At 35.5% G+C, this 15,336-nt stretch overlaps 1 protein-coding gene across 5 annotated transcripts in view; it reads left to right on the top strand.

Moving 5' to 3' along the window:
• Positions 1-14,289, top strand: part of SCN2A (sodium voltage-gated channel alpha subunit 2) — a 94,325-nt gene extending 80,036 nt beyond the window's left edge. For 4 of the 5 annotated variants that reach the window (XM_032637940.1, XM_032637939.1, XM_032637937.1 and 1 more), the window contains 5 exons: positions 361-414; positions 3,192-3,329; positions 3,695-3,799; positions 8,580-8,850; positions 10,587-14,275. In XM_032637940.1, the coding sequence (XP_032493831.1) occupies positions 361-414; positions 3,192-3,329; positions 3,695-3,799; positions 8,580-8,850; positions 10,587-11,782 (1,764 nt within the window). In that variant the 3' untranslated portion in view covers positions 11,783-14,275. Of the gene's footprint in view, positions 1-360; positions 415-3,191; positions 3,330-3,694; positions 3,800-8,579; positions 8,851-10,586 lie in introns of all 5 variants that reach the window. The other variant, XM_032637936.1, reaches the window with a different exon arrangement.
• The last annotated feature ends 1,047 nt before the right edge of the window (positions 14,290-15,336 follow it).

Below are 15,336 nucleotides of genomic sequence, written 5' to 3'. Positions count from 1 at the left end.
ATATTTTTTCATTTGTCTGGAGGTAGTACTATATACGTGAAATTATTTCATGTTATATTCTTTAGATACAGCAGAGTCAAAAGTTATTGATAATTGCTTTTGTGATAGCATATTGTTGTAATCCATCATGATTTCATTATAGATGTTAAAGTTGCATAAAAAGATGTTATAGAAGAATGTAAAGGAAGAGTTTTCAATGCATATGTTATAAAACTTGGCTCAAAGAGTTTAAATATTAATTCAAAACTATTTTATATACCTGTTTTGAACGAATCTTGGTCAATCAATCTGATATTGAATCTCTTTTCTAGAATTATAATTTGTGAGGGAAAAAATTAAATGATGTGACTTTTTTTACAGGCCACATTTAAGGGATGGATGGATATCATGTATGCAGCTGTTGATTCACGAAATGTAAGTCTGTTTAGAGAGAAAATTGTTTAATTTGATCCAGTGAATATTTCTGAAGTGTTGTTATTTAGTGATATTGTCAGTAAAGTGAAATCATAGGTAAATTTATAGATTACATCTATATTAGAAAAATATTCAACCTTATATTACACTTTCCAAAATTTGATTTAAATGTATTTCTCTACTCACTGTGAATCTTTTAACATATCTTTCCTAGTATCTAGCATGGTACCTGGCACTTAAAAATTTGTTGACTCTATTTGTAAAATGAGACATCTCATTTTTGGTTCTGATAGTTCTGGCCATGAATTAAAAGCCTGCACAGGCACTTTCTTCAGTCTGTCACAGATTTCTTCCAGCTTTTGATCTTTCCTCTGATAGGAAGGATCTGACTAGTGGTGAAAAAAGCAAACAGAAAGCAAAATAAACATATAAAAATATCCTAATGGTGTTTCTCTCTGGGAAGTGAGATTTTTGTGGTAGAAAAAGGGCCTTTCATAATCTACCTGATACACATCAGCACTTTTGAAATTTTTTGTATAATCTCCATTAATTTCTCACTAACAATAAGGGAGGAAATCACATTTTGCAAAAGAGATTGGCTTCTGATAATATTGCCAGAGTATAGTAATTAAGCTCAAAATATTATATCCCTGACACCAAAAACCAGGTGGTAACTTAGAAAGAATTCCTGATTTTTTTTTCACCTTATTTAAAAAAAAAAAAAAAAAAAAAGAATGAAAGCGCTTAACACCCTGCATTTTATCTATTACTATCAGGAATCCCAGTTATGGGTTTTTTTGAATAATAGTTATAATTTATTATGTATTACCACTCACTGTGCTGGCTTTCTTACATTATCTCAATTTTTTGCAGTGGTTTCCTACCTATTTGATTAATTCATTTAAAATTCTTTCTACCTTTCTTATCAATAACCTACATGACACACAACTTGCTTTCAGTTTCTTCCTTAGTAACCTAGCATACACTGTCTGCTATGTAACCCCTCAGCATTCAAGCACTTCACAAAAGATGGAGTCCAATTGGCCACTATAATTATGACAAGTTATTCATTCTTACTCTCATTAGTTAATAGAGAAATGCACATTTAAACCAAAATTAGATATTACCTACAAACCTTCCTGATTGGCAATATTAAAAAGTTTGACAATACCAAGTGCTGCTAAGAATAAACAGCAGCAAGAACTCTAGTATGCTGGTTGGGGGGAAATGGATAAATATTCCTTTAAAAAAGTTGAGCATTACCAACATTATTCATTAAAGTTCAAGATATTCTTTAACCCCACAATTCCATTTTTAGCAATATATTCTATAGAAACTTGTGTACATATATAGGAGAATCTATGTATAAGAATGAGCATAACTTTTTTTGCATTAGTGAAAAACTGGCAACAACTCAAAAGTAGTAGAAATAGGCAAATATTGAACATTAAACAGTATTGAAAATGATATATGAATCCAGTATACATAATAATGCAGATGAATCTTAAAATGTAACTGTTATAACAAATGTGTCTACTAGACAAAATGTAGACACAACTAACCTTATTGCTCAAGAATGCATACTTAGGTTCTAACTCTAGAGAAGAAGCAAGGAAATAATTACTGTAAAAGTCAGGATAATGATTACCTGTAGCAGGGATGGTAGAATTTATGTTTGCGAAGGATACACCAAGGGTTTCTGACATCTTGGGTTGTAAAGTTCACTTTAAAAGAGTTTATTACATCTAACACTTATGTACTGTGCACTTTTGTATTTAATTTTAAGACATTTTAAAATATTTTATGTCACTGTCCACTACACACATGCATAAATAAAATGAAAGTCTTATCAAAGAATAGGCAGTTTTACAATATTTCCAATATTTTCTATTTTACCCTATTTCATTAGAAAAAAAATTCCATGTTGGCCATTACCCTCTAAATTGATTTCATGACACAATGGGTCATTACCTGCATTCATTGTCACCTGTGACTAGTTAACTGAGTTGGTTAGAACAATGTCCTGTGAGACCTGAACTACAGGTTACAGCCAAAGCTTAAACCAACCATCATACTTTTTTCGTCAGAACTGTGCTGGATGAGAGAGGGCATCATTTTTACAAAAACAATGCCTAAGGCCTGCAGAATAGGATGAATCAATAGCCTCATTTTCAGGATGGAAAGATCCTACTGATGTACCTATGTCCACACGTACAGTAATAATTCTAGTCTATCAACAGAAATATGTAATAGAAATCAAACCTTTACTCTTAACCTATTACTATTGACCAGGTGCTGTTCTAACACCTCTCATATACGATAGTAACATTTAACCTTCCCAACTACCATATGAGGAGTAGGTTCTATATTTTTCCATTTTACAGATGAAGAAGCTGAGTCAGAGAGGGTAAAATTTGAAAGTTTTTAACATAGAATATTGTGACTACAACACCTCTTCTGTAGGAAGAGGAAATCCTCACTTTGCATGCCCCACTGGGGTCTTGAAACTTCATTGAAAGTGCATTCATAATCTAGGCATTTATTGGGTGAAATTAATTTTAATTATTCAGACTTTTCTATGAGTTGTTTCATTTTCTCAAGTCAGTGAACCTTATTAGAGACTCTTCAATAGGTGTTAGATTTGATGTTTCATAAAATCTGTTTGATTTTTTAAATTTCCAGTGATAGAAACATGCTTTGAGAATCGAAAATTCACTGATGTCCTTTTTATGAAACATGGATTAGGTCTAATAGTTATCATTTTTCATATTTTGTAGGTAGAATTACAACCCAAGTATGAAGATAATCTGTACATGTATCTTTATTTTGTCATCTTTATTATTTTTGGTTCATTCTTTACTCTGAATCTTTTCATTGGTGTCATCATAGATAACTTCAACCAACAGAAAAAGAAGATAAGTATACTAAAACTTCATCTTTGCTCTAAAATGTGAACTAAACATATCACACTGTTTCCTTTTGGCTCCAAATGCAGTCAACAAAAAGAAAGAATATAAAATTCAGAAATTGTTTTGAGAGACTTAATCATCTATGACTTTTTAAGTGATTGATAATTCAGATAGCATGTACTGATATTTCCAGTATAGAAATCTGACTAATATGGCATAATTTATGCATTGAATATATGCATCTCTAAAATACGTATATTAATTAGTAGCATTAGAATAGAATGTGGAGCCATTTTTCACACAATTACTGAGATGAATTTTGTAGCTAGCAAAGAACGTGATTTTTACAAGTTTTTCTTTCATTTCTTTACTTTGGAGGTCAAGACATTTTTATGACAGAAGAACAGAAGAAATACTACAATGCAATGAAAAAACTGGGTTCAAAGAAACCACAAAAACCCATACCTCGACCTGCTGTAAGAATAACATACTTTCATCATCAATAAAAGCTATGCTATCTATCACTTTTACAGCCCAAATTGCTAGATACTAATTTTTGTGCATTTGCAAAACAAAGTTTTTGCCTTAGCAATGTGACTAGCTAGTCTAAATAGCCTAAGTATTTGTAATTTATATATACATACTATGTAGAAATTATCTAATATATTTTATATACAGACATAAAATACATATTACTAATAATGTTCAGACTTATATGCCAATATTATTCCATAAGATTGATGTCATTGAGGAGCTTCTAATAATGCAGGGAAGAAAACATATTCATATATACATAGTGTGGGAATATTGAATGTTCTCAGAGTGCAGTGGGGACCAATTGGGATAATTGGTACCTCTTGGATATGCCCCATATTCTGTCCAACTCTGCAGATTGAATGGAATCATTAATGGAAAAAGTCTTGTTTTTTCCTGGTTTTTAAGAAAAATCTGTTTCCTCCTAGCATCTTGCCCCTATATCAGATGACATCATTCTTTAAGACTTTTCGTGGCTATTCCAATTGTATATTTGCCAATGGCTGCTGGTTCTGTTTGGTTGCTTCAAGGAATTGTTGTCAGGAGAGTTCCTGAGTTTTTCTATGTTTCAGAAGTCCTCCCCCAAGGTATACATGGTACAAGGCAATCCAGTGTTCCCGAGGAATCATGACTCTATGACTCCATTAGTGACGATGTAAAACTGGCCAAGCTAAAACTGGCCATGCCCACGTTTTGTTTGTAAGTTAGCCAAAAGCTCAAAGAAAGTGGATAGTTATATTGGACAAAACATTAGGAATGGACAATTTGAGCCTACTCTTTGAGAAATAATACAACTTGAATGGATGGGGAGTAAAGCAGAGTAATGCCCTATATAAGAAAACATATACTCCAAAGCCATGGAAATAAATATTGCAGTGGAGAATAGTGATATATTTGAAATAGTGAGTAGTAAACACAAGGTTTTCTGGGTTAAATGAGTCAAGGTTACCACTATGAGTCTGAAGAAATCGATCTTAATTAAGCCAAATGAAAATATAATATAGTTAAGTGAACAGCATAGTAATGTGAAGAAAAAGAATTTTAGAGACTGGCATGAGAAGATGTTAGAGACAAAATAGTGCTGGGCCTTGGACAAGAAGATGAACCCTTATATACAAGAAGATGAGTCCACAATATGGGGTCATGCCAATAGGACTGGAACATAGGAAATAAATGAGCCAACAAGAAGACTCAGTGGGATGAGGCAGCTATAAGATATAGGAAAAGAGGGAGGATTATTAGTTTCTACATTTCATTATGTAGATAATGAAAAATGTAAAACAGTTAATGTTTTGTGAAATTACTGATTGCACTAACATAAAGTCTTATAAAGGCATTTGGAAAAATTAGGTCTTAGGAATACGAGACAAAGAGTTTAGAGTTGTCATTGTCAGACATAATTCAGTTGAGCTCTGAAGCTTAGATTCATTTTTGAAAGATAATTAGAATATATATATATAAAAAAGACCCCAAAAGTTCTGAGCATGAAGCCTTGGGCACTTCACCATTATAGGAAGAGGTAAATCAGTGAAGGAGTGAGATTTATCAATAGGCAACATATATATGTAGATAAATGATTGAGAACGAAATTTTTAAATGGCTGTTTAATTACATCAAATGACATAGGTTTACCTGGACAGGGACAGGGATGCACAGGAAACGATCAGTGCACTTAACTAGACTATTATTGGCAACAATTTGGCAAATTAAGAAATGATTTGGTAAAATCCATCCTTTCAGTCATTCATTAACAATGTACTATGCTAAACACTTGGATTTAAATATCGAGCAATAAAGAGTCTATTTGGTAATCAAATAGTCACCCCAACAAATATAGAAATATCCAAGAAGGAAAGATCCATTTGGCTATGAGAGCTGATAAGAAAGAGGGGACTGATGAATCAGGGAAGTTAGGGAAGGCTTCACTGAAGCATGAGCTGAGGCATGGAGAAGAATGAGGAAGCGTCAGTAGGCAATGTGGGAAGAGAAGAGGAATGTATATGTGAAGGCCCTGAGGTAGGAAAGCCAGTGAACTGGAGTGCAGAGTGTGGGGGTTCATTTGGGACATGGGGAGAATGAAGAGGTTAGGATGGTCCACACTTTTCTGGGCTTCATAGGCCATGTTCAAGAGTAGTCTTTGTCCTTAGAGCAATGGGAAGTCATTGAAGGGGACCTGGTCCATTTGGGTTTTGTGAATATCACTCAACCAACACTGACAGAGGCAGTATGTGCATTGTAGACTCGTTTTGGAACTATTTCAGAGATGATAGGTAGAGTGGTGTGGAGATGAATAAAATGGATGGATTTGTAAGCTATCACAGGAATGAAATTAAAAGGTTTATTAATTGAATATGAAAGGTGAAGAAGGAAGCAACAAAGATGACTTATGAGCTTCTGCCTCACACAACTGGATGAATAATGGTGTCATGCAGAATATGAAGTAGGGACATGAATGGAGAAAAAATTGGGGATGCTAGTTTACAGAATTTTACAATCAAAAAGGGAGTCTGAAAGAGAATGAATGTTTAGAAGAAGTAGTAAAATAAAGTTTCTAAAGATTGAGAGATTAGGTGCAGAGCAAAGCAGGAGTTCTGAAGAAGAAGAGATTGAAGAGAAAGGGAATAAATATAGAATAAAGTTGCGCAGGATGTGGCTCAAGAACAGTGTAGTCTAGGTTAGAGAGCAAAAGGGACTGAGTCCTCCAATGAATTTGGAGTAATATATAAAAAAGATAGGTGTGGGAGACAAGATAATATGAAATGAAAAAGGAAGTAGAAGAGTTTCTTTACACCAGTTGACTTTGGTGTTCTCAAAAAAGAAGAATAGAGGGCAAGAGAATGGGAAATTGCTGAGAAGTTTGAAATTATCCTGGGACCAAGTGAGGGACAAAGGATTGCTAATCATTGTCAAGGGCCAAGGTAAAGTGAGAGAACATAAATCTTTGGTGAACAAGGCCTCCAAGGTTATATAGCTTCCTCCAGCATATTCTGGGATTTAAACTGGAGACGGTGATCTATAACTGGGAATTGGAGTTGTATGTTGAGGTAATCCACTGGAAAACTAAATGGACAGGGAATCTAAGGAGCTTTTTATTGATCATGCTGATATGAAAATAAACACCAAGTTTCTGATTTTATGCAATTTTGAATCTACTACACTGTAGGTGATATATCTGTGGAAGAGAAAAAGGTTTTAATTAAATAAGAGCAAATTGATGTCATAAAATGTCATCACTTTTATGACAAATGTAAGCACAAAGTTTTCTGAGATCACAGAGTGCTTAAAACTTAAAACTGAGTTAGGATTCACCAGACTGAGAAGGGCTGTCTGATAATATCCCTTGACAGAGGTGTTAGGACAGAGGAGACAGATAAACAAGATAAAATGATATGGTACAAGAGTGGTAGGAAGTATCAGAAGGGTAGAAATAAGGGGACCATAACTAGCCTTGGAAAAGTAAACTTCAGTACACAAGAGCTAAGAATGAAGTGTTTAGAACTGGAATTAGATGCATTTATTAGGTTGAAGAAGGCCCTAGAAGGACAGACCCAGCTGAAACAATGTAAGTCCAATCCAGCAGGCTAAATATGTATTCAGAGCAAATAGCAAAATATAACAAACAGGTGGTGTTTGATGTCCCAGAATTTCAATAGGGAGTAATGGATGCTTCCATTAGGGAGAGGACAAAACACTAACATAGAGAATCCAGACCAATAAATGTGTCGATCTGGGAAAGCAGACTATAAGCGTAGAGGTAGCAGAACGTCTGTAGTTCTAGTTGAGAAGGTAGAGGACAACCTAGCAGAGATAAGCCAAGGCCCAAGCTCTAGAGTGCCTCAATACCAAGCAGATAGGGGCAAAAAGGAAGAAAATAGGGTCCAATGGGCTTAATCGGTTTGCAAGATGAGGACTTAATTTCATAAACAAGACGTAAGGCCAGTTAGGGCTTGGAATAAGGTCCAAATTGAATAGGTCAGAGTTTGAACATTTGAATTGTGAACTGTAATTTTTTGAAGATAATTTTATTCTTATAGAAGAATTACCTCACAAAATCCTCACCCTACTTTCCTTTATTTTAACCTCTTACATAACCATAGATTGGTTAGCAAAACTAAGAAATTAATCTTGCTGTAATACCATAAAACAAAATGTAGAATTTAACTGGATTTCACCAACTATTCCACTAATGTCCTTTTTCTTGAACTATAATTCTAAAAACATCTTCTCAACTGAACCTTGAGGTAGAATTAAGGTAGAATTTAAGACGCTTTGGATTTGCCGGGGGTTGGGGGGTATATAAAGGGAGAAACTGGGGGGGGGGAATGACAGGAAAAGCAAGAGAAGTATTTATTCATTAGTTCTTCAAAGTTAATTTTGATGCTCACCCCCAACACAGGCAATAACAAAGACTCATTATAGTGGCAAATATTTACTAACTGTCCATTGTACACATGGTGATGTTCTGGGCACTGAGAACTTAACAGGTGGTTCTTAACATAAAATCAGTTTATAAAATCTGGTATCATGAACAGTATAAATAAAACAAATACATTTGGAAAGAGTTGGATATTCCAATATACACATTTTCTTCCAAGTGTAAAACAAACATAGTGTTTTTTAATAAAAGCTACATTTTCATATTGCTATATTAAAATCAGATAAGTTGAACTTGATTTTTTTTTTTTCAGTTTCTAAGTGAACTTTACATACTCTTTGTTTCAGAACAAATTTCAAGGGATGGTCTTTGATTTTGTAACCAAACAAGTCTTTGATATCAGTATCATGATCCTCATCTGCCTCAACATGGTCACCATGATGGTAGAAACTGATGACCAGAGTCAAGAAATGACAAACATTCTGTACTGGATTAATCTGGTGTTTATTGTTCTGTTCACTGGAGAATGTGTGCTGAAACTAATCTCTCTTCGTTATTACTATTTCACCATCGGATGGAATATTTTTGATTTTGTGGTGGTCATTCTTTCCATCGTAGGTAAGAAGAGCTGCTTTTACTCAGTTAAGGAATTTAGTAGTGAAAATTTGTGCTTTAAAGCTTTAAAGTTTTTTTCGCTAATCTTACTCATTCACCCGGAAATTTCAAATAAAAGTCTAATTATTAGTCCATTCTCAGCTTGTCATTTCTCTAATTGCATGCTGTGTATGAAATGATGTAGAAAAAAAGGAATTTATATTCTGCAGGTTTCATTTATCATCTTGTCTCATTTCAGAAGAAAATAACTGCAACTTTAGCATAATAATCCTGTACTCAGTCATACTCCTGTAGTATAGATAAGTATTGTTTTGAATAAACAATTCACACACACGTACACATATAAATCCTTACAAGTAGTCAAATAGTCCATAAATAATTGTCCTTGATAATTGGAATATCATGTTGTGTGTTTATATATATTCACACTCATACAAGCTTCATGTTATCTTTGGGTTCAGATAGTTTTCTATGGTGTGTAATATTCTTTTTCACAAGTACATATTTTGTTCAAAAATTCAAAGCAAATTCATTTCATCAATACATGTTAAGTGTTTGTGTGTAGGAGATTAAATCAGGTGCTAGAAGTAAGGTTCTGCTTGTTTGAGGAAAGAGAACATACACATAGAGAGACAAATAGTATTCCACTATTTATATGCTTCTGCTGGTTAAATAGAAAGACAAGGTAGCATTCCATTTGATCCTGACGACTGTGATATGCAGGATAATACAGTGATTAAGGGATGAGACTCCTGGGTCATACAGACCTGACCGAGCGCTTCCCTATTTTCACTACTTACCAGCTCTGTGACCTATGGCAAGTACCTCACCTTTCCAATCCTTAGTTTTCCAAGGAACATTTTTGTGAAGTGTGTTATGAAGATTAAATGAGATTATGAAAGTAAATGCACTTAGCACTGTGCCTCGCACAAAGAAAAGACTTAGTAAATGTTAAGCCTAACAATGACAACAAAAGTAGCTATTATCATCATTTAGCAATGCATAAAATCATTGCCAGGATTCAGTCCCAAGTATGTCTGTCTTGAAAGCCTGGATTGTCTCCAGTACGTTGTGCTGCCGCCTCCCAAATAAGATGGATCAAAACCATCTCAGAAGAATAAGAACTCTCATATTCCTGATCCAAAAATCATATGCTTTATCCATTAAATCTTACGCAAACACTAGAACTAGTATTTAAGAAACATAAATTTCTTGGGCTTCCCTGGTGGCGCAGTGGTTGAGAGTCCCCCTGCCGATGCAGGGGACGCGGGTTCGTGCCCCGGTCCGGGAAGATCCCACATGCTGCGGAGCGGCTGGGCCCGTGAGCCATGGCCGCTGAGCCTGCGCGTCCGGAGCCTGTGCTCCGCAACGGGAGAGGCCACAACAGTGAGAGGCCCGCGTACCGCAAAAAAAAAAAAGAAACATAAATTTCTGTGCTTGGCTGCCATATACATTGTGTCCTTTATGGATGCTTTTCTTGAACCAGAAAAAATGACCATTAGTACCTTCAGTTAGTATAAAGGTGTTAATGTTATAACACTAAACATACCAGTTTCATTTTGCTAAACAAATATTACAGATTGTATGTATGTAAATGTGTGTGTGTGTGTGTGTGTGTGTATACCTAATTCTCATGTCCACATTTTGTAAAACTAGTTAGTGCTTATCTTAGAAATGTAAATTTTCATTTGCTGCCATTAAGTATAACCTTATTTTTGTTTTATCTTGGCTTTCCATAGGTATGTTTCTGGCTGAGCTGATAGAGAAATATTTTGTGTCCCCTACCCTGTTCCGAGTGATCCGTCTTGCCAGGATTGGCCGAATCCTGCGTCTGATCAAAGGGGCCAAGGGGATCCGCACGCTGCTCTTTGCTTTGATGATGTCCCTTCCTGCGTTGTTTAACATCGGCCTCCTGCTCTTCCTGGTCATGTTCATCTACGCCATCTTTGGGATGTCCAACTTCGCCTATGTTAAGAGGGAGGTTGGAATTGATGACATGTTCAACTTCGAGACCTTTGGCAACAGCATGATCTGCCTTTTCCAGATTACCACCTCTGCTGGCTGGGATGGATTGCTAGCACCTATTCTTAACAGTGGACCTCCAGACTGTGACCCTGAAAAAGATCACCCTGGCAGCTCAGTTAAGGGAGATTGTGGGAACCCATCTGTGGGGATCTTCTTTTTTGTCAGTTACATCATCATATCATTTCTGGTCGTGGTGAACATGTACATCGCTGTCATCCTGGAGAACTTCAGTGTTGCTACTGAAGAAAGTGCAGAGCCCCTGAGTGAGGATGACTTTGAGATGTTCTACGAGGTTTGGGAGAAGTTTGATCCTGATGCCACCCAGTTCATAGAGTTCTCCAAGCTCTCTGATTTTGCGGCTGCCCTGGATCCTCCTCTTCTCATAGCAAAACCAAACAAAGTCCAGCTCATTGCCATGGATCTGCCCATGGTCAGTGGGGACAGGATCCACTGCCTCGACATTTTATTTGCCTTTACAAAGCGTGTTTTGGGTGAGAGTGGAGAGATGGATGCCCTTCGAATACAGATGGAAGAGAGATTCATGGCATCCAACCCCTCCAAAGTCTCCTATGAGCCCATTACAACCACTTTGAAACGCAAACAAGAGGAGGTGTCTGCTATTGTTATCCAGAGGGCTTATAGACGCTACCTCTTGAAGCAAAAAGTTAAAAAAGTTTCATGTATATATAAGAAGGACAAAGGTAAAGAAGGTGATGGAACACCCATCAAAGAAGATATCCTCACTGATAAACTAAATGAGAATTCAACTCCAGAGAAAACCGATGTGACACCTTCTACCACGTCTCCACCTTCCTATGACAGTGTGACCAAACCAGAAAAAGAAAAATTTGAAAAAGACAAATCAGAAAAGGAAGACAAAGGGAAAGATATCAGGGAAAGTAAAAAGTAAAAAGTAACAAAAAATATTCCATTTTGTGATCAATTGTTTACAGCCTGTGATGGTGATGTGTTTGTGTCAACAGGACTCCCACAGGAGGTCAATGCCAAACTGACTGTTTTTACAACTGTATACTTAAGGTCAGTGCCTATAACAAGACAGGGGCCTCTGGTCAGCAAACTGAGACTCAACAAACCGGAGAAACAACATCGACAGGAGGTTTCTGTGTTCACAACCAGCTGACACTGCTGAAGAGCAGAGAGTAATGGCTACTCAGACTCTAGGAACCAATTTAAAGGGGGGAGGGAAGTTAAATTTTTATGTAAATTCAACACGTGACACTTGATAACAGTAATTGTCACCACTGTTTATGTTCTAACTGCCACACCTGCCACATTTTTATGAAATGTATGCTGTGAATTTATCACTTTATTTTTAATTCACAGGTTGTTTACTATTATATGTGACTATTTTTGTAAATGGGTTTATGTTTGGGGAGAGGGAGTAAAGGTAAGAAATTCTATGTTTCTCTACTGTATAACTGGATATATTTTAAATGAAGGCATGCTGCACTTCTCATTCTCACATGAAAAGAAATCACATCACAAAAGGAAAGAGTTTACTTCTTGTGTCAGGATGTTTTCAGATTTTTGAGGTGCTTAAACAGCTATTCATGTTTTTAAGGTGTCTCATCCAGAAAAATTTTACTGTGCCTGTAAATGTTTCATAGAATTCACAAGCATTAAAAAGTTGTTTTATTTTTTCATAATCCATTACATGTACCTGTATATATGTATATATGTATATGTGCGTGTATATACATATATATGTATACACACACCACACACACACACACACACACACACACACACACACACACACACCCCATTACATAGTCATTCAGAGTCCTGGCAGCATGACTTTAACATTTTTGATAAGTGTCCTTTGGCATAAAATAAAAATATCCTATCAGTCCTTTCTAAAACCTGAATTGACCAAAAAGCATCCCCTCCCATCACTTTATAAAGTTAATTCTGCTTTATCCTGCAGTATTGTTTAGCCATCTTCTGCTCTTGGTAAGGTTGACATAGTACATGTCAATTTAAAAAATAAAAGTCTGCTTTGTAAATAGTAATTTTACCCAGTGGTGCATGTTTGAGCAAACAAAAATGACGACTTAAGCACAGTATTTATTGCATCAAATATGTACCACAGTAAGTATAGTTTGCAAGCTTTCAACAGGTAATATGATGTAATTGGTTCCATTATAGTTTGAAGCTGTCACTGCTGCATGTTTATCTTGCCTCTGCTGCTGCATCTTATTCCTTCCACTGTTCAGAAGTCTAATATGGGAAGCCATATATGTCAGTGGTAAAGTGAAGCAAATTGCTCTATCAAGACCTCATTCTTCGTGTCATTAAGCAATAGGTTGCAGCAAACAATAAAGAGCTTCTTGGTTTTTATCCTTCCAATCTTAATTGAATACTCTACGGTAAAAAGCCCGATGTACAAACATGTTGCAAGCTGCTTAATTCTGTTGAAAATATATGGTTAGAGTTTTCTAAGAAAATATAAATACTGTACAAAGTTCATTTTATTTTATTTTTCAGCTTTTTGTACATAAAATGAGAAATTAAGAGTATCTTCAGGTTGATGTCACAGTCACTACTGTTAGTTTCTGTTCCTAGCACTTTTAAATTAAAGCACTTCACAAAATAAGAAACAAAGACTAACATGCAGTGTAGGTTCCTGCTTTTTTTTATTAGTACAGTAAACTTTGCACACATTTCAATGTGAAACAAATCTCAGACTGAGTCCAGCATTTATTTGCTTTCAAATAGTGATGCCTTATTATAAAAGAGGCTTAAGGAACGATCAGTTGATATTCTTGGCATCGCTTGAATCAGATGTTTCCACCTATTCTTTTTATTCAGTAAATCATCAGTCTTTTCCAGTGTTTGTTCACACAGGTAGATCTTATTCTTACTGACCCATATGGCATTAGAACTTTATCAGATATGATATGAGGTCCAAGCTTTTCTTTTCAACAAAAATTATATAAGTGAAATTATATTACCAGTTACAGCAAAACACTTTGTGTTTCTTTCACAAGCAACATTAAATGTAGATTCTTTACACTAAAGCTATTGACTTGTAGTATGTTGGTGAAATGCATGCAGGAAAATGCTATTACCATAAAGAACGGTAAACCACATTACAATCAAGCCAAAAGAATAAAGTTTTTGCTTTTGTTTTTGTATTTAATTGTTCTGTCGTTGTTTCTATCTTTGAAATGCCATTTAAAGGTAAATTTCTATCATGTAAAATGATCTGTCAGAAAAAATGTAAAAATACACATTGAATATAATAATTCATCTTTAAATTTTTTCATTTAATGGAAATTAATTAAGAAGAGTGTACTGGATATCTAGTTTTAATATTGGCCCAAAACCTAGATATGGTATTGGATACAGTAGTGGAAAATTACAAAAATTAATAAAAGATTGACTAGCATTTTAAGTTGTGCATCCTTTCTCCTTCCCGTCTACCTACTGCTTTGTTTTGTTTTGTTATTCTCTTTTCCATTTTGGTTCCTTCCCTATGTATTCTTGATGTACTTTCTATATACTTTTCCATCACTTCCTTGGGCTCTCAGTATTTTTCATTAAGGATATTCTCATTTTTTCTTTTCTGTTCACCAAATCTCTTGCTTATTATAGTCTGTAGACAACAGATCTGTACACTTAGGCCCCTAATAATCTGCTGCACTAGAAAAAGTTCATATAATATCTTCATATTCATTTCTATAATTTTGGAAGCAAAAATTCCAAGTGAGCTTAGATCTCACTCTTCATAATATATAAAAAAAATTCCCCAAATGACACAGATTTGGTTTTTCCACTTAATTATGAGAAGTCTGAAATGTTTTTGAGTTCTGATTACCTATTAGAAATATCTGAGAAGATTTAATAAATGCCAATGTTTGGGGGCTTCCCTGGTGGCGCAGTGGTTGAGTCTGCCTGCCGATGCAGGGGACGCGGGTTCATGCCCCGGTCCGGGAAGATCCCACGTGCCGCGGAGCGGCTGGGCCCATGAGCCACGGCCACTGAGCCTGTGCGTCCGGAGCCTGTGCTCCGCAACGGGAGAGGCCACAGCAGTGGCCCGCCTACTGCCAAAATAAATAAATAAATAAATAAAAGCAAACACTTTAAAAAAAAAAAAAAATGCCAATGTTTGAACCAAAAGCAGACCAATTGAATTCATATCTCTGGGGATGAAACGTAAGCATCTAATTTTTTTAAGGCTCCCCATTGATGTTGATTTATACTTAGGGTCGAGGACCAATGAGTTAGGGTATCCTTGCTCAATATGAAAAAATGTTCTGCAGAAAATGCACCTGTTCCCTTCAGCGCTTCATTGTATAAGTCATCATATACAAGTTCCCGATATGATGGCTTTGGGGGTGTTTATCTTGCAGTGAGAGAGGTTTTTATCTTTTTTTTTAATTTTGTTGAAGTATAGTTGATTTACAGTCTTGTGTTTAATTTTTGCCATACAGCAAAGTG

The sequence above is a fragment of the Phocoena sinus genome, chromosome 7, assembly GCF_008692025.1.
Source record: "Phocoena sinus isolate mPhoSin1 chromosome 7, mPhoSin1.pri, whole genome shotgun sequence".
NCBI lineage: Eukaryota > Metazoa > Chordata > Mammalia > Artiodactyla > Phocoenidae > Phocoena > Phocoena sinus.
This window is presented reverse-complemented; position numbering and strand designations above follow the sequence as displayed.